Genomic DNA, 14,675 nt, shown 5'->3' with positions numbered 1-14,675 from the left:
TAATACCATACAAGCACTTCAAGGACATTGTAGTTAAGTGTGTTAACGCCGCAGTTATACAGTTATAGAGTGTTATGTTATCTATGCAGTTATAGTTCGTCTCCATAGCAATATTTATAAAATCGTGTGTAACGTTTGTGCCGCTGTAATGCATCTGTTTGTTGTCTGAGATAATAAAGCAGCACCTTGAAGTTTTGTATGAATGTTTGGTGTGTTTCTGATATTGGAACTGATGCCTCGCGATTTGCAAGGGAGTAGTGGTGGAAACTACATTCCCCAGGATGCAATGTTTCTTAGGGGCAGTTTCCAAACAACCTGCGAGACCTACAGTACCGCGGCTTCAGAATAAAAGACGATATGAAAGCATTACAGGCTATGCAGAAAAAATGTCGAGCAAGACAGCAATTGAGGAAACAAGAGCGATTTAATTTAAATGGAACCACGTGTAAGCTTTTCTATTGTAAAACTGAAAACTAAGGCATTATGAAGAAAGTACTGCAAACCAGGCAGTTCCTTTTTAACAACCTTGTTTTAAGTTAAACCCTCTTTAAGAAAGGCGCATACTCCAGGCCTTCTGCAGTGGTTTCACACATGATGTGTGACCGGCAGTGTGTAGTGCTGCAAATAATCAGTGCCGTCTAATTTTAGAACCCATTGGGGTAAAAATGTGGGCCTTTCATGCTTTCTTGCTTTTGCAGGTGCTCTTGGGGGCGTAATTGTGTAAATTGTTTTATTTTGAAAAGTATTAGAGGAAATGGTGTGGTTTTGTAAGCTAACTTGACGGAGGTGATGCTCGCGCTCTTGCAGCTCTGATGGATGCAAAGGGGTAGATGGAGGAGGAGGAGGAGGTGAAAGACTTGAAGGCGGAGAACAGAGAGAACGTGTCGGGCAGGGGGAAGGATGCGGATTATGGTAGCCTGCCGGCCGCCCTGCCTGTCGGCGGTGAATGTCGTTTGACACGAAGATGCGCGGACGGAACTACGCAGGCCTGCAGTTTGTTGGCTCACGGAGGCACAGACTGTAATTTACGCGTCGCCTCTTGTTGTCGGTGACACCGAGGATTGCCTGGATCAGCTGTGAGGGCGATTTATTATTATTTCTTATTTTATGCTATTTGATTTATTACTTATGCTAGTTGTTGTAGTCTGAGATTTTGGGGGTATCCCCCCCTCGACGTGTCATTTAACATGAAGAAAACAGGAGTGAACGCAGTGACCTCGTCTCTTCGTGTTTGTGGTTTAACTGCCATCATGGTTTTAGCCGTCATCTTAGCATCCTCACCACCTGAGCTCTCCCCCTGGGTTGCTGCGGACTGGATGTCAAACTGAAGCGAGTGTCGTAAAGTCAGACTTGAACACGCCGAAATCAAAACTTTTACCCGGTTTCACCATGGACACGTTACAGCCTCGCTGGTTAACGGGTATATTTATATGGACGACTTTATTTCTGCTCAGCAGCGGTCAATCCGCCCCCAACTCCTCGGGCCTGTCTCTAGCCATCCGCGTGCCACTGCGGCAAGGTGCTCGCGGCGAACAACCGCCGCCGCTGCCACCTGCCGCTTCCGCGAACAGGAGCCCTGCGCGCAGGCGGAGAGGAGCGCCGGCGGGCGGTATCAGCTTCGTGGACATGATTGATAACCTGCGTGGGAAGTCTGGCCAAGGATACTACGTGGAGATGGCCGTGGGTTCTCCTCCGCAAAAGGTAGAGGTTTCATTCACAAAGAGTAATTGATTTGATGTCCCCTGACTCCTCAGTGTGTACCTCATCACTTTTTTGACCAATGAACACACACCCACTGTAAGAAAATCAATGTAATTAACACCAGGCACACCCAAAAAATCAATATCTTATCCTTAAAACATCCTTCTTTAAGAGTACTCAGACCTATCAGGCGACACCAGCTTGAAATTATCATTGGATCCAGGGTTATCAATTTGCACAAGACATACCCTGTGATATTATCTGTATTACACAGTTACCTTAGTGTTGCATCAGTGTGTCAGCATATATGCTCATATATATAGTCTTTGTTAGAGTACGTGTGTGAATCCCTGTGAAAGTGTGAGAAAGGACTGAATGACACGGGCAGATAATGGAACCATTAATTCTGCAGAGTGAGGACTGCCAGCTGGGTGCAGCTGCAGTGTACAGGCTGGCACACAAAGGGCGAGCACGGAGGGAGAGATGGAATGAGAGGATCTGTCAAAAGAGAAGGAGGAAAAAGGGAAAGATGGAGTGGGGTGACAGGGACAGAAGAACATAAACAGAGGGACAAGGGTCAAAGAGAAGAAAGTGGGAGTTTGAGAGTGGAAGAAGAGGAAGGAGAAACAAGTGTGTGTGTGTGACAGAGGGAGGACATGGAAGTCAGACAGGCAGCTTTCAGGAAACAAAAGCAATGAGATGGTGAGGGAGATGGAAGGCCGAAGGTGCTAAGCGGAGGTGTCACTTTGCCACTGATTCTTCCTGTGTCGGTGAGAGAGACAGAGGGTGAGAAGGAGATCTGTCTGCTGCAGATCAGTCCCCGGCAGCAGAGGCCAGTCAGCACTGACAGGCAACACTCTGTGTTGGTGGCTGGAGTGATTGTTATTTATTCATTATTCTAATCTTTCAGCGCAGGAAGCCAAAGTCTGACGTTAAGCGAAATATAGGAAGCCGTGCAGGAAATCTGTCTTCAAAAAAATATATCGATTGTAATTTGAGGAATGCGTCAGAGACTGTTTGTTGGCATTTTCTGAATCTTTGTGCTGCAGACATAACCTTCTAAAAAAATAGAAAGAAAACGAAAACTGACCTTTGATATGTAGCCGTGGAAGTAAGAAAGAGCATCCAAAATTTAGAGGTGTTAAATGCTCAGCAAGGTAACCACCCACAGGAATGCTTTTATTTACTTTCATTTCTGTAATATAAATTACTTTAACTAAAAAGCCAGTCTTCTAGTTTGTTATCTATCATAAATTCTTTATGAGTCAAAAGGGTGTCTTTTTACTTTTGAGCCTGATCATGCCAAAAAATCACTGTCACCCTGGTAACTACCAGCTCGATGGCCCCTGACCTGAGGATAATCAATATGAATTCACTTAAGGGCAAAATCCAATTTTGTTGAAAGCTCGTCAAAACTGTAGCCACCATTTTTCTTTCTCTTGCCTTTATTTTTCTGTGGTATGAAATAAAAATGTGTTTTAACTAACTTTAGGAATTTTTAAGATAGATAAAGGTTTTGTTTATAAAGCTTCTAATTCTCAAAGATTTTTTCATCTGTGTGGTGTGGACGTAGGAGTCTGAAAAGTGAACCCGGGGAAGACTTACCTTAAACGTGCAATCTTTTTAGAGGTCACCAGGGGGCGACTCCTCTGGTTGCAAACTTGACATCCAGCTGTGTAGTCTGTGGGGATCCTTGTCTCTCTTGCTCTGCAAAATCAGAAAACACCAATGAGTTTATGGGCTCAGTCACTAGTGTAATGTCTTAATGAGTAAAATATTAAGTTAATTTTGTAAAATTATTGTCATTATCACAGTTAGAAAGCTAAATTATCAAGGTATGTCAGGGATGTGTGGTGTCTTCAGCTTCACAGTCATTTTCGCCACTTTCTCTTCACTTCTGGTTTAAAAACACTGGGATGGAAAAACACACAGAAAAGTCTTGTTATGAAGCCTCAGTGGGTGACTTTATAGTAGCTGCTTTAATCTTTTATATACAGGTCTGGGAACATTTGGAAACAACCTAAAAACTGTCATCACACTTTGATTAAAATGTGGGAAAATCCTTGTTGATACTTGGAATATTGAGACATCATTCATGAGAGATATGTTTGACATATGTTTAATAGATTATAAGCCAATAAGTCATCTATTAACGGTTAAATACCGACGGTCGTTTTTTGGCAAATACAGTTAATCACTCTCTGGCAGACGATCATGGCGGAGTCTGCAGCTTGGATATGAACATTATTTTTATTGCACAAATGGATGAGTCCGATGGGAAAGTACAAACTACATCCAGAACAGAAACAACTGCGTTATGCTCAAACACAACTTCAGCTCTTTGGAAACATCTGCAAAGATCATATTTAGGTACATTAGTAACATATCGTTAATGCTGCAATCCTGAACAGGTTGGAATTCAGAGATTTTGAGTTCCCAGTTGTAAATGTTTTGTGGAACGTCCCCAACAATCCAAGATGGTGGCACTAAATGTAAACAGTGCTAAAACTTTAAACTTTTAATCTGTACAGCCACTGTTGTGTATTTGTGACTCGTCAAATAAGGCAAACACAGAACACTGACCAGGCTCCATGAACGTGCTGCTGTAGTGTTTTTAAGCACACACAAAAATTGTTTGGCTTTGCTGGTGGTACCTGAATGATTACCTATCTCCCTAAGAACCAAAAATAAATCCTGTTTTCTGGAACCCGCTAACTCAGGAGGAGTATTGACATCTGATTATCCTAAGTGCTAAATTTATCAGCAAATCCTAGAAAGCTGCACCAATAAACTGTACAAATTGCAATATACAACCCAAGCAGTGAATGCTAGCATGGAAGAAACCAATGCTAGTGCTGGTAGCACTGCTAAGTTCTGCAAAGTAATCTGATATCGACTGTTTGCAAGGTTATACACGGAACAAAGTGCCACACATTTCTGTAACATTTAATACATGATTTGATGATTCAAGCACCAGGAAAATCCTTAATTATTTTCACTTGCCAAAAGTTAAAAGTTTTTAAAAACAAAGCATATGTGTGTGTTCCAAAAGCCATCAAAGCACCACAAAGATGGTCGAGTTCAGATTAACTATCTGTCATGCTAATTGAATTTCAAACTTGTTTCTGATACCTAGAAAATGACTAAATATGTGTTACCATTTTGGATGCCACAAAGGGAAAAAATTCCCTGTTAATTTCCTTCTGGTGACTTGGTACCATATTTTCATTGCTGATATTTGTGACAGCTAGTGGACTTTTCTCAACTTCAGTCAGGGACTTGAACCATAAGACTTTTAAACACAAATAGCTGTTATCCTGTAATATTAACACCGTCTATTAACAGTATTACAGATGGGGAAAACATTTTTTGCCTACCTTCAGGGCTCCCAGCTTTATTGTTATAATTTTTTATTTACTAATTAGATTTTTTTTTTCATTTTTACTCATTGTTTTTAATTCTGTTTACTTTCAGTCAGTTTTCAAAGAGGCTTGTCTTATTTCAGTTTAGTTTTTATTGTTTGAAAATGTTTAATCTAGTTTAATTAGTTTTAATCTTTTAAAATGATTAAAATGTGGAGGGCATATGGCAGATGCAAGATTTAGGAAAATCAGTATAGGTCTTATAATATAGTATATACAGTATACAATAGAAATGCAAAACCTTTTGAAGGCAGTTGTTTCTCAGTCTTTTAGACATTCAGAGTCTCATCCATCAGTGACTGATCAGGCAAGTTGTAATAACATTTTTACTAACAAATACGAAAACTTAAGATACTGACTCTATATTTTTTATTCTTTATTTTTATTAGTTTTCCAAGTTCACAAAATTGTTTCAGTTAAATTACTTTTTGCTTTTTTATTTTTATTTTAGTTAACTGAAATGTGTTTTCAGATCTAGTTTTAATTAGTTTAGTTTTAGTTAACTATAATAAATTGTTATTGGACAACTAATGTAGGTTATGTGGCTAATAGTTAAATGGCTAACATGCACCAGTCAGGTTAACATTTATGGTAATTGTTCAGTACTTTAGTATTAAAGAAACACAAGCTTTACTGATCTCTTGAAATTCCTCATAAAAAAAACGGGTGATAATCTTTAAGATGTTTCATCAAAGTTTGTTGTGCTGCTGTTCACATGTTCGGCTGCTAGTGGGGGGAGGGGCATTGTGCTGGTCTGCAGAGCTGCAGCTGTTTCTCAGCTAGAGGAGAGGAAGATGCTACTGTTGCAAATGAGTATCTAATCTGATTGTAGTATTTAGTATCAATTATCCAAGTAGCAAAACTTTTTCTCCTATTCATTACAAATGCTGGCTACGGTACCTGTGGTAAAAGTTCTCAGAATTTTGGTATGGAAAGGTACCACAAGTATGTGTTCTGGTTACATCCCTGGTGACAGTCATGTCAGAATTGCTACCGGGCCAATAATAATGTGTACGTGAATAATGCGTACAAAATGCATTTATAATTGCATTTTGGTAGTTATTAAAACAAAAATTATTCATAACAAGTTTATTTGTTTTGTTTTGTTTTGACTGTCAGTCACACACTCCTGGAGATCCTCAGAGCCAACTTCAAGAAGTAAACTATAGAGTATATAAACCTTTGGATGTACCAGTTTGTATGTGTTTGAGGTGAAGAGTGGCACTATAACTCAGAGCACTACATGAATCATTTGGTCAGCGTTGGCCAAATGGTCTTGAATTTTAATGAGCACATACAGAGACACGAAGGAGACACTTTGCATTTATTTATTCGAAGTAATGTTGCGGAAATGACCCTGATCCATTTACAGTAACTTTCAAAAACAGAATGTAGGTTGCATTCTGTTCTCGTAACTGCTAAATGATTTCTCCTCCATAGTGAAGGGGGAAGGGTGTATAATGGATGGAACAGACAGGCACTCTGCCAGAGAGGACAGGAAGACAGATAGAGAGAGTGCAGGGAGAGGCATGAGGTCTCAGTGTGTCAGGATGCAGTGGCTTTCGGTATTTGGGATCCTTGTGTGTGTGTAGCCCCGCGCACAGCTCGGTGACTCAGGATGCGCGTGTGACAGATGCCGACCTATAAAGTGTAGTCAGCAAATTTCTGTCCAAGAAAGGAGGATAGAGTGCATACAGAAATATGGCTGACCGTGTTTTTGGGGAAAGTACAGGTGGATGTCACTGGTGTGAACATATGTATGTCTCTGTGTGTGTATGTGTGTGTGTGTGTGTGTGTGTGTGTTGGTAAGATAGACAGTCGGGATTTATTCTGGGCTTTCAGTGCTGGCCCTTGAGACTCCAGCACTTCTCCGGATATTTAAAGAGCCAATCCATTATTGAACAGCTTGCTGTTGGTTCAGTGTCTGCCTGTGTGTTCATCTGTTTGGGTTTCTCTGTGCCACTCTGTCTCTGCTCTCAGCTGAAGTCTCGGTCTTTCTCTGAATTTCTCATTTAACAATAAAATGCAGTCAGAAATGGTGCTGTGCAACATGGGGTACACAGTCATGCATAGCTGTAAATGATCGTGTAGTATTTTACATAATTAATATGAGGGAGACGTGGCTTATTTCTCTTCTCCTCACTGTCTGCCGCGGTGCTTCATTCATACTTTTACTAACTGTTTTGACCGACTACGCAAAATACGATACTTGCATTAGAGATGCCGACAGAAGAGGAGGAGACGTGGAGTAGAATGGGCAACCTGAGAGGAGGGGAGGGTTGGAGTGGAGACAGAGAGGGGACAGAGAAGGACATTCAGGTCAAGAGGAAGCATCACAGGACACTACAACATTAAAGTGATGTGTACAGTGAATTCCTGAGGTGAAAAATGAAAGTTAGAGATAAGGCTAATTACTTGCCAAAAACAGCCTGTAAGGCCTTAAACTATCTATAAAATATTGATATTATCTATTGTAGACAGCAAACGTAATATTGTTTTACAAGCTTGTGGTATGTGTTTAATAAATCCCTCTCTCTGCTTTCCTGCATTCAGTTGAATATCCTGGTGGATACTGGAAGCAGTAACTTTGCAGTCGGGGCGGCTGCTCATCCTTTCCTGCGCAGATACTACCATCGATCGCTGTGAGTAGAGACTCAGTCGGATATAGAAGTTGTTCGGAAACATTTTATGAAGGCTGGAGGAGAGTAAAACGAATCCTGCCCCTTGTTCATTAACAGCTCCACCTCGTACCGCGACCTGGGTAGGAGTGTGTACGTTCCCTACACACAGGGACGCTGGGAAGGAGAGCTGGGCACCGACCTAGTCTCAGTCCCGCATGGACCCAACGCCACGCTGCGCGCCAATATTGCTGCAATCACACAGTCGGATCGCTTCTTTATCAATGGATCTAACTGGGAGGGAATCCTGGGGCTTGCCTATGCTGATATAGCCCGGGTAAGAATCACTCTGTCTTTTCAAAATATGAGAAAAGAAAATCTCAGTTCAAACTTTACAAGACACTTACAAATGCCATTATCCAAAGCAACCTAACAGATTAAAGTTAGGGCTAGAAGTTAGATTATGTCTTGACTGCTAATATACTTACTTAAAAGTGACATGTAATGAAATTATAAAGGAGAACAAATGAATGTGAGGACATGCAAAATAGATTTTATTATCACATCATACATCTATATTTAGCTATTGTGAAAATTAGTGAGAGCATGTGACCAAACTGTCGAGCGGCACAGTATCAGATGTGGGTAAGCGATGTTACTAATCTAGTAAAAGATCAAGAAACTATTGAACTGGTGATGAAAGAAATTTGGTTCATTCAATTTAAACCTAAACCTGTGATTCGATTTTGTTACTCAGATGTCAAAGATCAGTGTAGTTTTATTACATACGGCATGAATGCCCACTTTATGATACAATAAAAAGTAAGTATATTTTATTCGTGACAGTAAGGTGTTTTGGAGTTTTGAATATGTAATTATTTGGGCTGTGACAGTGGTCTGAAATAGGTTCACTTGTTCATGTTTTCAGCCACAATTTCCACAGAACATGGAAGTGATACAGAAAGATGTTGGACTTTGAATCCTGTATCACACTTACACCTACTGGCATAATAACTGCCATGCTGACATCTGCAGAAAAGTAATATGTGATTAGACAGCAGAACTGCTGATGTGTCAGGAGGAGGATATTTAAGAAACTGAAAGCAGGTTGGGACAGGACAAAATATTGACATGGCAATATATTTTATTGCATCCTCTCAAACATTATTTACACAGAGGTGCCAAATATTAACATTTTTATTGAAACATTTACCTAAAAAATTACAATACTGAACTTTATTAAAATGAGAAAACAGTGAACACACGTACATTAACACCACAGTGCAGTCAACACATCGTTTTTGCGTCTTTTCTTTCCTAGGGGTCCGGTTACACAGATGATGTCATGTATGGTAGATGATTATTCTTTATAATCATTGCTGTATGGATATACCATTTATATCATGATAGTATTGAATCTGTAGCTATGGTCTGATTCCCGGTCCTATTCTGGACTTATTTGTCTGTGTTTCCCTCCAGCCTGATGAGAAATTGGAGCCTTTCTTTGACTCTTTGGTTCGCCAGACTCCTGTCCCCAACCTCTTCTCTCTCCAGCTGTGTGGTGCAGGCTTCACACAAAACTACTCCCTGGGCAGCTCTACAGTTGGCGGAAGCATGGTGAGAAACACTTACAGCTCTTTTCCACTCGTACCTACTCGGCTAGACTCGACTCGACTCTTCTTGGTTTCGGTTGTTTTCCATTACAATTGAGCACCACCTAATGTTCATGGGTCGTTATAGCAACACGCCCGAAACTCCTGTGACTTCATTTGTATCTAACACAAACACAAGACAACAGTGGGGGACGTTGAGGCGATGGTATACCTGCTTCTCAGTATATGGCTGTTTGTCAGATTCGGGTAACATGTGGGGTTTTTCATGTAACCATCATGTAAACCCTCGTTGCCGGGTTTCAAAAATGGTGGTTTATTTTCGTGAAGAAGACGCTCTCATGGTTCATCGAGTGACGCCAATGACTAGCCAATTGGTGACATGCAGTCTGCTGACGTCACATTTTCAGATGGACTCAGACTGGACAGGGCATAAATGGACAACCCTAAAAACCGAGAAAAGGCAAGCAGAGTTGAGTAGGTACTGGTGCACATGTGTTAGGCCGGATTGGACTCTATTATTCCTCTTTCTTTCAGATCATTGGAGGTGTGGATCCATCGCTCTATGTGGGAGAGCTTTGGTACACACCCATCCGCAGGGAGTGGTACTATGAGGTTATCATCGTACGTATTGAGGTAAACGGACAGGACCTGAACATGGATTGTAAAGAGGTGAGGCTCGATAGGTAGATTCCTACCAAAGCTAAAAAAACCACAAACAGACTAATGAAGGATGTGTAAGAAATTTGAAATATGCCTGACTGTGTCACTGTCTTCTACAGTACAACTACGATAAGAGCATTGTGGACAGTGGAACTACCAACCTTCGACTGCCTAGAAAAGTATTCCAGGCTGCAGTCAAAGCTATTGAAGCTGCCTCCTCGGTCAGTACTACTATGCTGTACCATCACGTTTATATCACCGCTCTGGTCGTCTGGTTTGTACTGAGTGGATTATGAGAACCAACTAATGTCCTTCCGACCCTGATTTTTCAGACCGAGCAGTTTCCCTCTGGGTTCTGGCTCGGGGAGCAGCTGGTGTGCTGGCAGGCTGGCACCACGCCCTGGCACATCTTCCCCGTCATCTCCCTCTACCTGATGAGCGAAGTCCGTAACCAGTCCTTCAGAATCTCCATCCTGCCGCAGGTAGTTACAGCAGTCTCGCTCTGGATCTGAGTATAATTTTATAAAGCTGGAGTTTTAGAAGGGTCAGGGACATAAAGCTGTATTGCTGAACCTTGAATTCTCTCCAGGTGATGTGAAATTAAATGTTATTTTGTAAGATCTTTTGATAAGAAGATTACATTTAAAAATGTTATTCATTTCCATCATTGGTGCAAGACGCAGTTATGCAAGAATGTAGTTAGCATGCCGCACACTGTATGAGGTCTCGACACCGTGTATTCATCAGTAAGTGGAAAGTTTTAACTTTCATTTGGACTTTGCACAGTACAAAAACTGTGGTCAGAGCAAACACACCAATATATGCAGTTCCACTCCTCATGGAATGAAAGCACAACTAGAAACCGTGACAAAAGAAAAGAGCACGTTTGAATGTCCTTTGAATATATTTTCTAAAGGTTTAAAAAGTCATTCAACTTTCTTTTTTTGTTGTTTTTTTTATAAATGGGAAGCCGCTCAGACAGACCTTGATGGTGACGAGATTAATAGAATTTGATATTTCAAAGAAAAATTCACTGCAATAAATATGTGAGTGGGTTGTGACCTTGATACTGTCAGAAAAATGAAAAGCTTATTTATTTTACTTTGTGTCCCTCTGTTTGAATGTCTGTAGCAGGTATAATACAGTGAATGACTTTGCTATAACAACTGCATATACAGGAACACTTGAGCTGGAAAAATCTGCCACTGTAATCTGATTTTTATTTGTTCTGAATAAGATCTTTTAAATATGAAAACATATGATCGCTCTCTAGTGGACAGCTTTGCAATTACATCATTGAGTCTAGGTCATAGCTCAGTACTGATCAGCAAACAATATCTGCTACCAGTCTAGTGTGGCGTTATATCCAGGATGTTCATATTAAACAAGTCTGGTTAGTGAGGTTAGTGTATGTACAGTCAAACTCTATGAGCCAAAAAAATCATACGGTCAGCTTTTGTGTTTCCCAGGGGCAGCCACTGAAAAGGAGGTTGACTTAAATAAAGCTAAAACAGCTTGTTTCAGGCTATGAATCATGCAAAGCTACTCTAACAGGCTCCAGGAATAAAACTGTGCAATAAGAAATTAGGGTGATACGGGCATTTTAGTGAGCTCTCTAGTCTCTATATAAAAAAAAGTAACCAAGTTACTCAAAACACAAACCTTGTTGTGAGCAGTTGTGAGCACTTTGATTTGGGAAGTATTTTCTACACTGACATTTCTTTCTGCAGATTGATGTTGTTTATGTCAGTAGGAAAAAAAATACTTTCTACATTTTATACCATTGTCATGATTTCTGGAGACATCGCTGCTATTTCTTGTTTAGCTTCATCTAGCACTCTGACATTGCAATATCTGACCATAATGCACAATCTCTGTCTCTTTGCCTGTGAATTCCTCCTACACATGCAGGAGTTGAGCAACCAAGCTTGACATACAGGTACATCTTAGTCCCCTGAAGGCTTTTATCTATATCACATACTAAGATGTTTTTTGAATCCGATAACTCAAGAATGTAATTGGTACCATCAGTGCGTCTACTGGGAGGCTGAGGGGTAGCGCTGGGTGTTGCCAATATTTTTAATATTTATGCACCTCTAACATCTTATAAAAGCATAGAATTGTTTTAATTTCATGACAGTGACATCTAATTTATATCCAAAAAGTTTGAATTATGGATGATGCATTATTTCGTCATGTTGCCTAGCGACCACCGAACAATAAGCCAGGTGACCGCCTTTTAGCAATGAAGGCACAATATCATTTTCATTTCTTTACCGTGTCCTCAAATGCTTTTGCAAAATAGCTGAGATGTTTTGTAAAGAGTAAATAACAACAACATGCAATGATTTGCAAATCTCACATGATGGTGTATTTTAAGAATGAAGTAATAACAATCACACAAGGGCTGTGCATGCCTGATGCTGGGTGTCTGACTCTACTTTTTGCCTTTTCTCTCTTCTTTCTTTCTTTCTTTTTTTTTTCTTTTGTGTGCAGCAATACTTGCGCCCAGTGGAAGATGTGGCCTCTGCCCAGGAGGACTGCTACAAGTTTGCTGTGTCCCAGTCCAGCACCGGCACAGTGATGGGCGCCGTCATCATGGAAGGCTTCTACGTGGTGTTTGACCGCGAGAAGAAACGCATCGGATTTGCTGTTAGCACCTGCCATGGTGAGGAGCAGGGGATGGAGGGATGACAGAGAAAAAAATGGGAGAAAAGAGAAGGAGGCAGAAGAAATGTAGGTTGTTCTGTTTCTTGACTACATACAATCCTGGTTTTTTTTTTTTGGTTTTTTTTTAGTGCACGATGAGTTCCGCACAGCCTCCGTGGAGGGTCCGTTCCACGGGGTCGACCTGGAGGACTGCGGCTACAACATCCCCCAGACGGACGAGTCCACCCTTATGACCATCGCCTACATCATGGCGGGCATCTGCGCTCTCTTCATGCTGCCGCTGTGTCTCATGGTGTGCCAGTGGCGCTTCGCCCGCTGCCTGCACCCACACGGGGACTTTGCTGATGACATATCGCTCCTAAAGTGAAAGGGAAGACGTGGAGGTCATATAAAGACCTGTGCTTGAAAGGCAAGATAAACGTGGACTGTGGTTAAAAAGTGTTTTAAAATCTCGGTGCTGTTAAAACAGGAGCTTGAAAAGATTTTTCAGCTAACGTTAACTAAAGAAAATGGTGACAGCCTTGCCGCCCTCTAGTGTTTTGCAAGGATAACTAGAGCCGTTATGAAAAAGTCATTTTCATCAGCATCAACTTTGCCTGTTTGAGCTACCTATGCAGAACAGCATGGCTATAGAGAGCAGATGCAGGAAATGTGAAACGAAAAAATAAATGATTATTAATAGTATATAAATAAATCACAACGATGGATTTGTTTTGTAATTTGGAAAGATTTGTCTCTTAACATTTGGAACTTGAGGAAAGAGCATTTAGAAACATTAAAAACACTTTTAATGAAGAAACTCACACGTCAGATGTGAATACTGGATGGAGATAATGTAAACATATGAACGTATGAACTACTCGGTCGCTGTGTGTGTGTGTATAGATGTTCTGTTTGTGGCTTATGAGTGAATGAGACGAGTCTGATACATGTGAGCATGCCTGTAGATGTGCGCAGGTGTACTGTAAGTGAGAAGTGTACTGAGAGGTTTAACAAAAATGGAAACATGATAATAGCGCCAGTGAAATTACATATGCCAGCAAATGAATCCTGCAATGCAAAACAAGTATGCATAAAGTGGCTAATTTGATGAAATATCAGACGTTATATTTAAAGTATAAAAATCGGTTTTGCTTCGTGTGAAACTGAGACTACTGAACACAGCAGATGTCACTTTTTCTTATTATATTGATGGCTTCAATGTATCTATTGTACATAAAGGTTGTGCATTCCAGATCACGTATTTGCGCTGGCACACACACAAAACACACAGAGCTTATACCCCTGCATATGACTGCTGCACCATCTGATGATTTCCACATGTAACAAGAACATATGACAAGCAAACAAACCAAGACTTTATAGGGCTTTTTTCCACAAACACAAACTAAATCACTCACCACATCTTTCAAGGGGGACCATACATGTATGCTTGGACGAAGATACCAGCCCAATGTATGTTGTACACTAAAGAACACTATGTATGTCTATAAGAGACTGTTTGTATTGTCTCTGAACAAGGTGTAAATAGGTCAACTCAGAACTGTTTATTTATCTGCCAGGCGCTGGCAGCACTGTTGAACCAATAAAATACTAATTGTAACTGGAAAATGTGTTGTCTATATATATATATCTATAGGTGTGTGCTATTAAACTCAACTGCAATAGCCTTGCATGATTTGTAATTTAAAATAAGCCCTACATGTTTCTTGACCTTGATGTGGCCCTCCATTTCTTCCATTGTCTAAAACAAACCGTTATAGCTCAACTTTCTTCTGATTGGCTGCCCCTTGCAATCAGAAGAGGTGTGGTCACAGCCAGAGCTGTGTGCAAAGGATATTAGGAAAATCTCCCATTTAACATAATTAAACATAAAAAAAACCTACCCAAACAGTAATTATTTAGTAACTACATAAACACCTCGTATTACAATGATATCTTCAAACTTAAAAAACGAAACAGAAATGACAGAAACGTTCCTGTTTTTCTCC

The 14,675-nt window shown here is 40.6% G+C and overlaps 1 protein-coding gene across 1 annotated transcript; it reads left to right on the top strand.

The window, feature by feature from the left end:
• Positions 1-787: 787 nt before the first annotated feature.
• bace1 (beta-secretase 1) lies at positions 788-14,290 on the top strand. The gene is made up of 9 exons (XM_063493757.1): positions 788-1,701; positions 7,677-7,765; positions 7,862-8,078; positions 9,221-9,358; positions 9,889-10,023; positions 10,134-10,235; positions 10,347-10,496; positions 12,511-12,682; positions 12,813-14,290. Exons 1-9 carry the CDS (start codon positions 1,390-1,392, stop codon positions 13,049-13,051), a joined length of 1,554 nt encoding a protein of 517 aa, XP_063349827.1. The 5' UTR covers positions 788-1,389; the 3' UTR covers positions 13,052-14,290.
• The last annotated feature ends 385 nt before the right edge of the window (positions 14,291-14,675 follow it).

This window comes from Pelmatolapia mariae, linkage group LG14 (assembly GCF_036321145.2).
Source record: "Pelmatolapia mariae isolate MD_Pm_ZW linkage group LG14, Pm_UMD_F_2, whole genome shotgun sequence".
NCBI lineage: Eukaryota > Metazoa > Chordata > Actinopteri > Cichliformes > Cichlidae > Pelmatolapia > Pelmatolapia mariae.
The sequence above is the reverse complement of the archived record's forward strand: the minus strand, read 5'-3'. Positions and strand labels throughout refer to the sequence as shown.

Coding starts and splice junctions, on each gene's coding strand:
- bace1 (XM_063493757.1), top strand. CDS start 1,390: ATGGACACGTTACAGCCTCGCTGGTTAACGGGTATATTTATATGGACG. Junction 9,359..9,888: donor CTACAGTTGGCGGAAGCATG/GTGAGAAACACT, acceptor TCTTTCTTTCAG/ATCATTGGAGGTGTGGATCC. Junction 12,683..12,812: donor TGCTGTTAGCACCTGCCATG/GTGAGGAGCAGG, acceptor GTTTTTTTTTAG/TGCACGATGAGTTCCGCACA.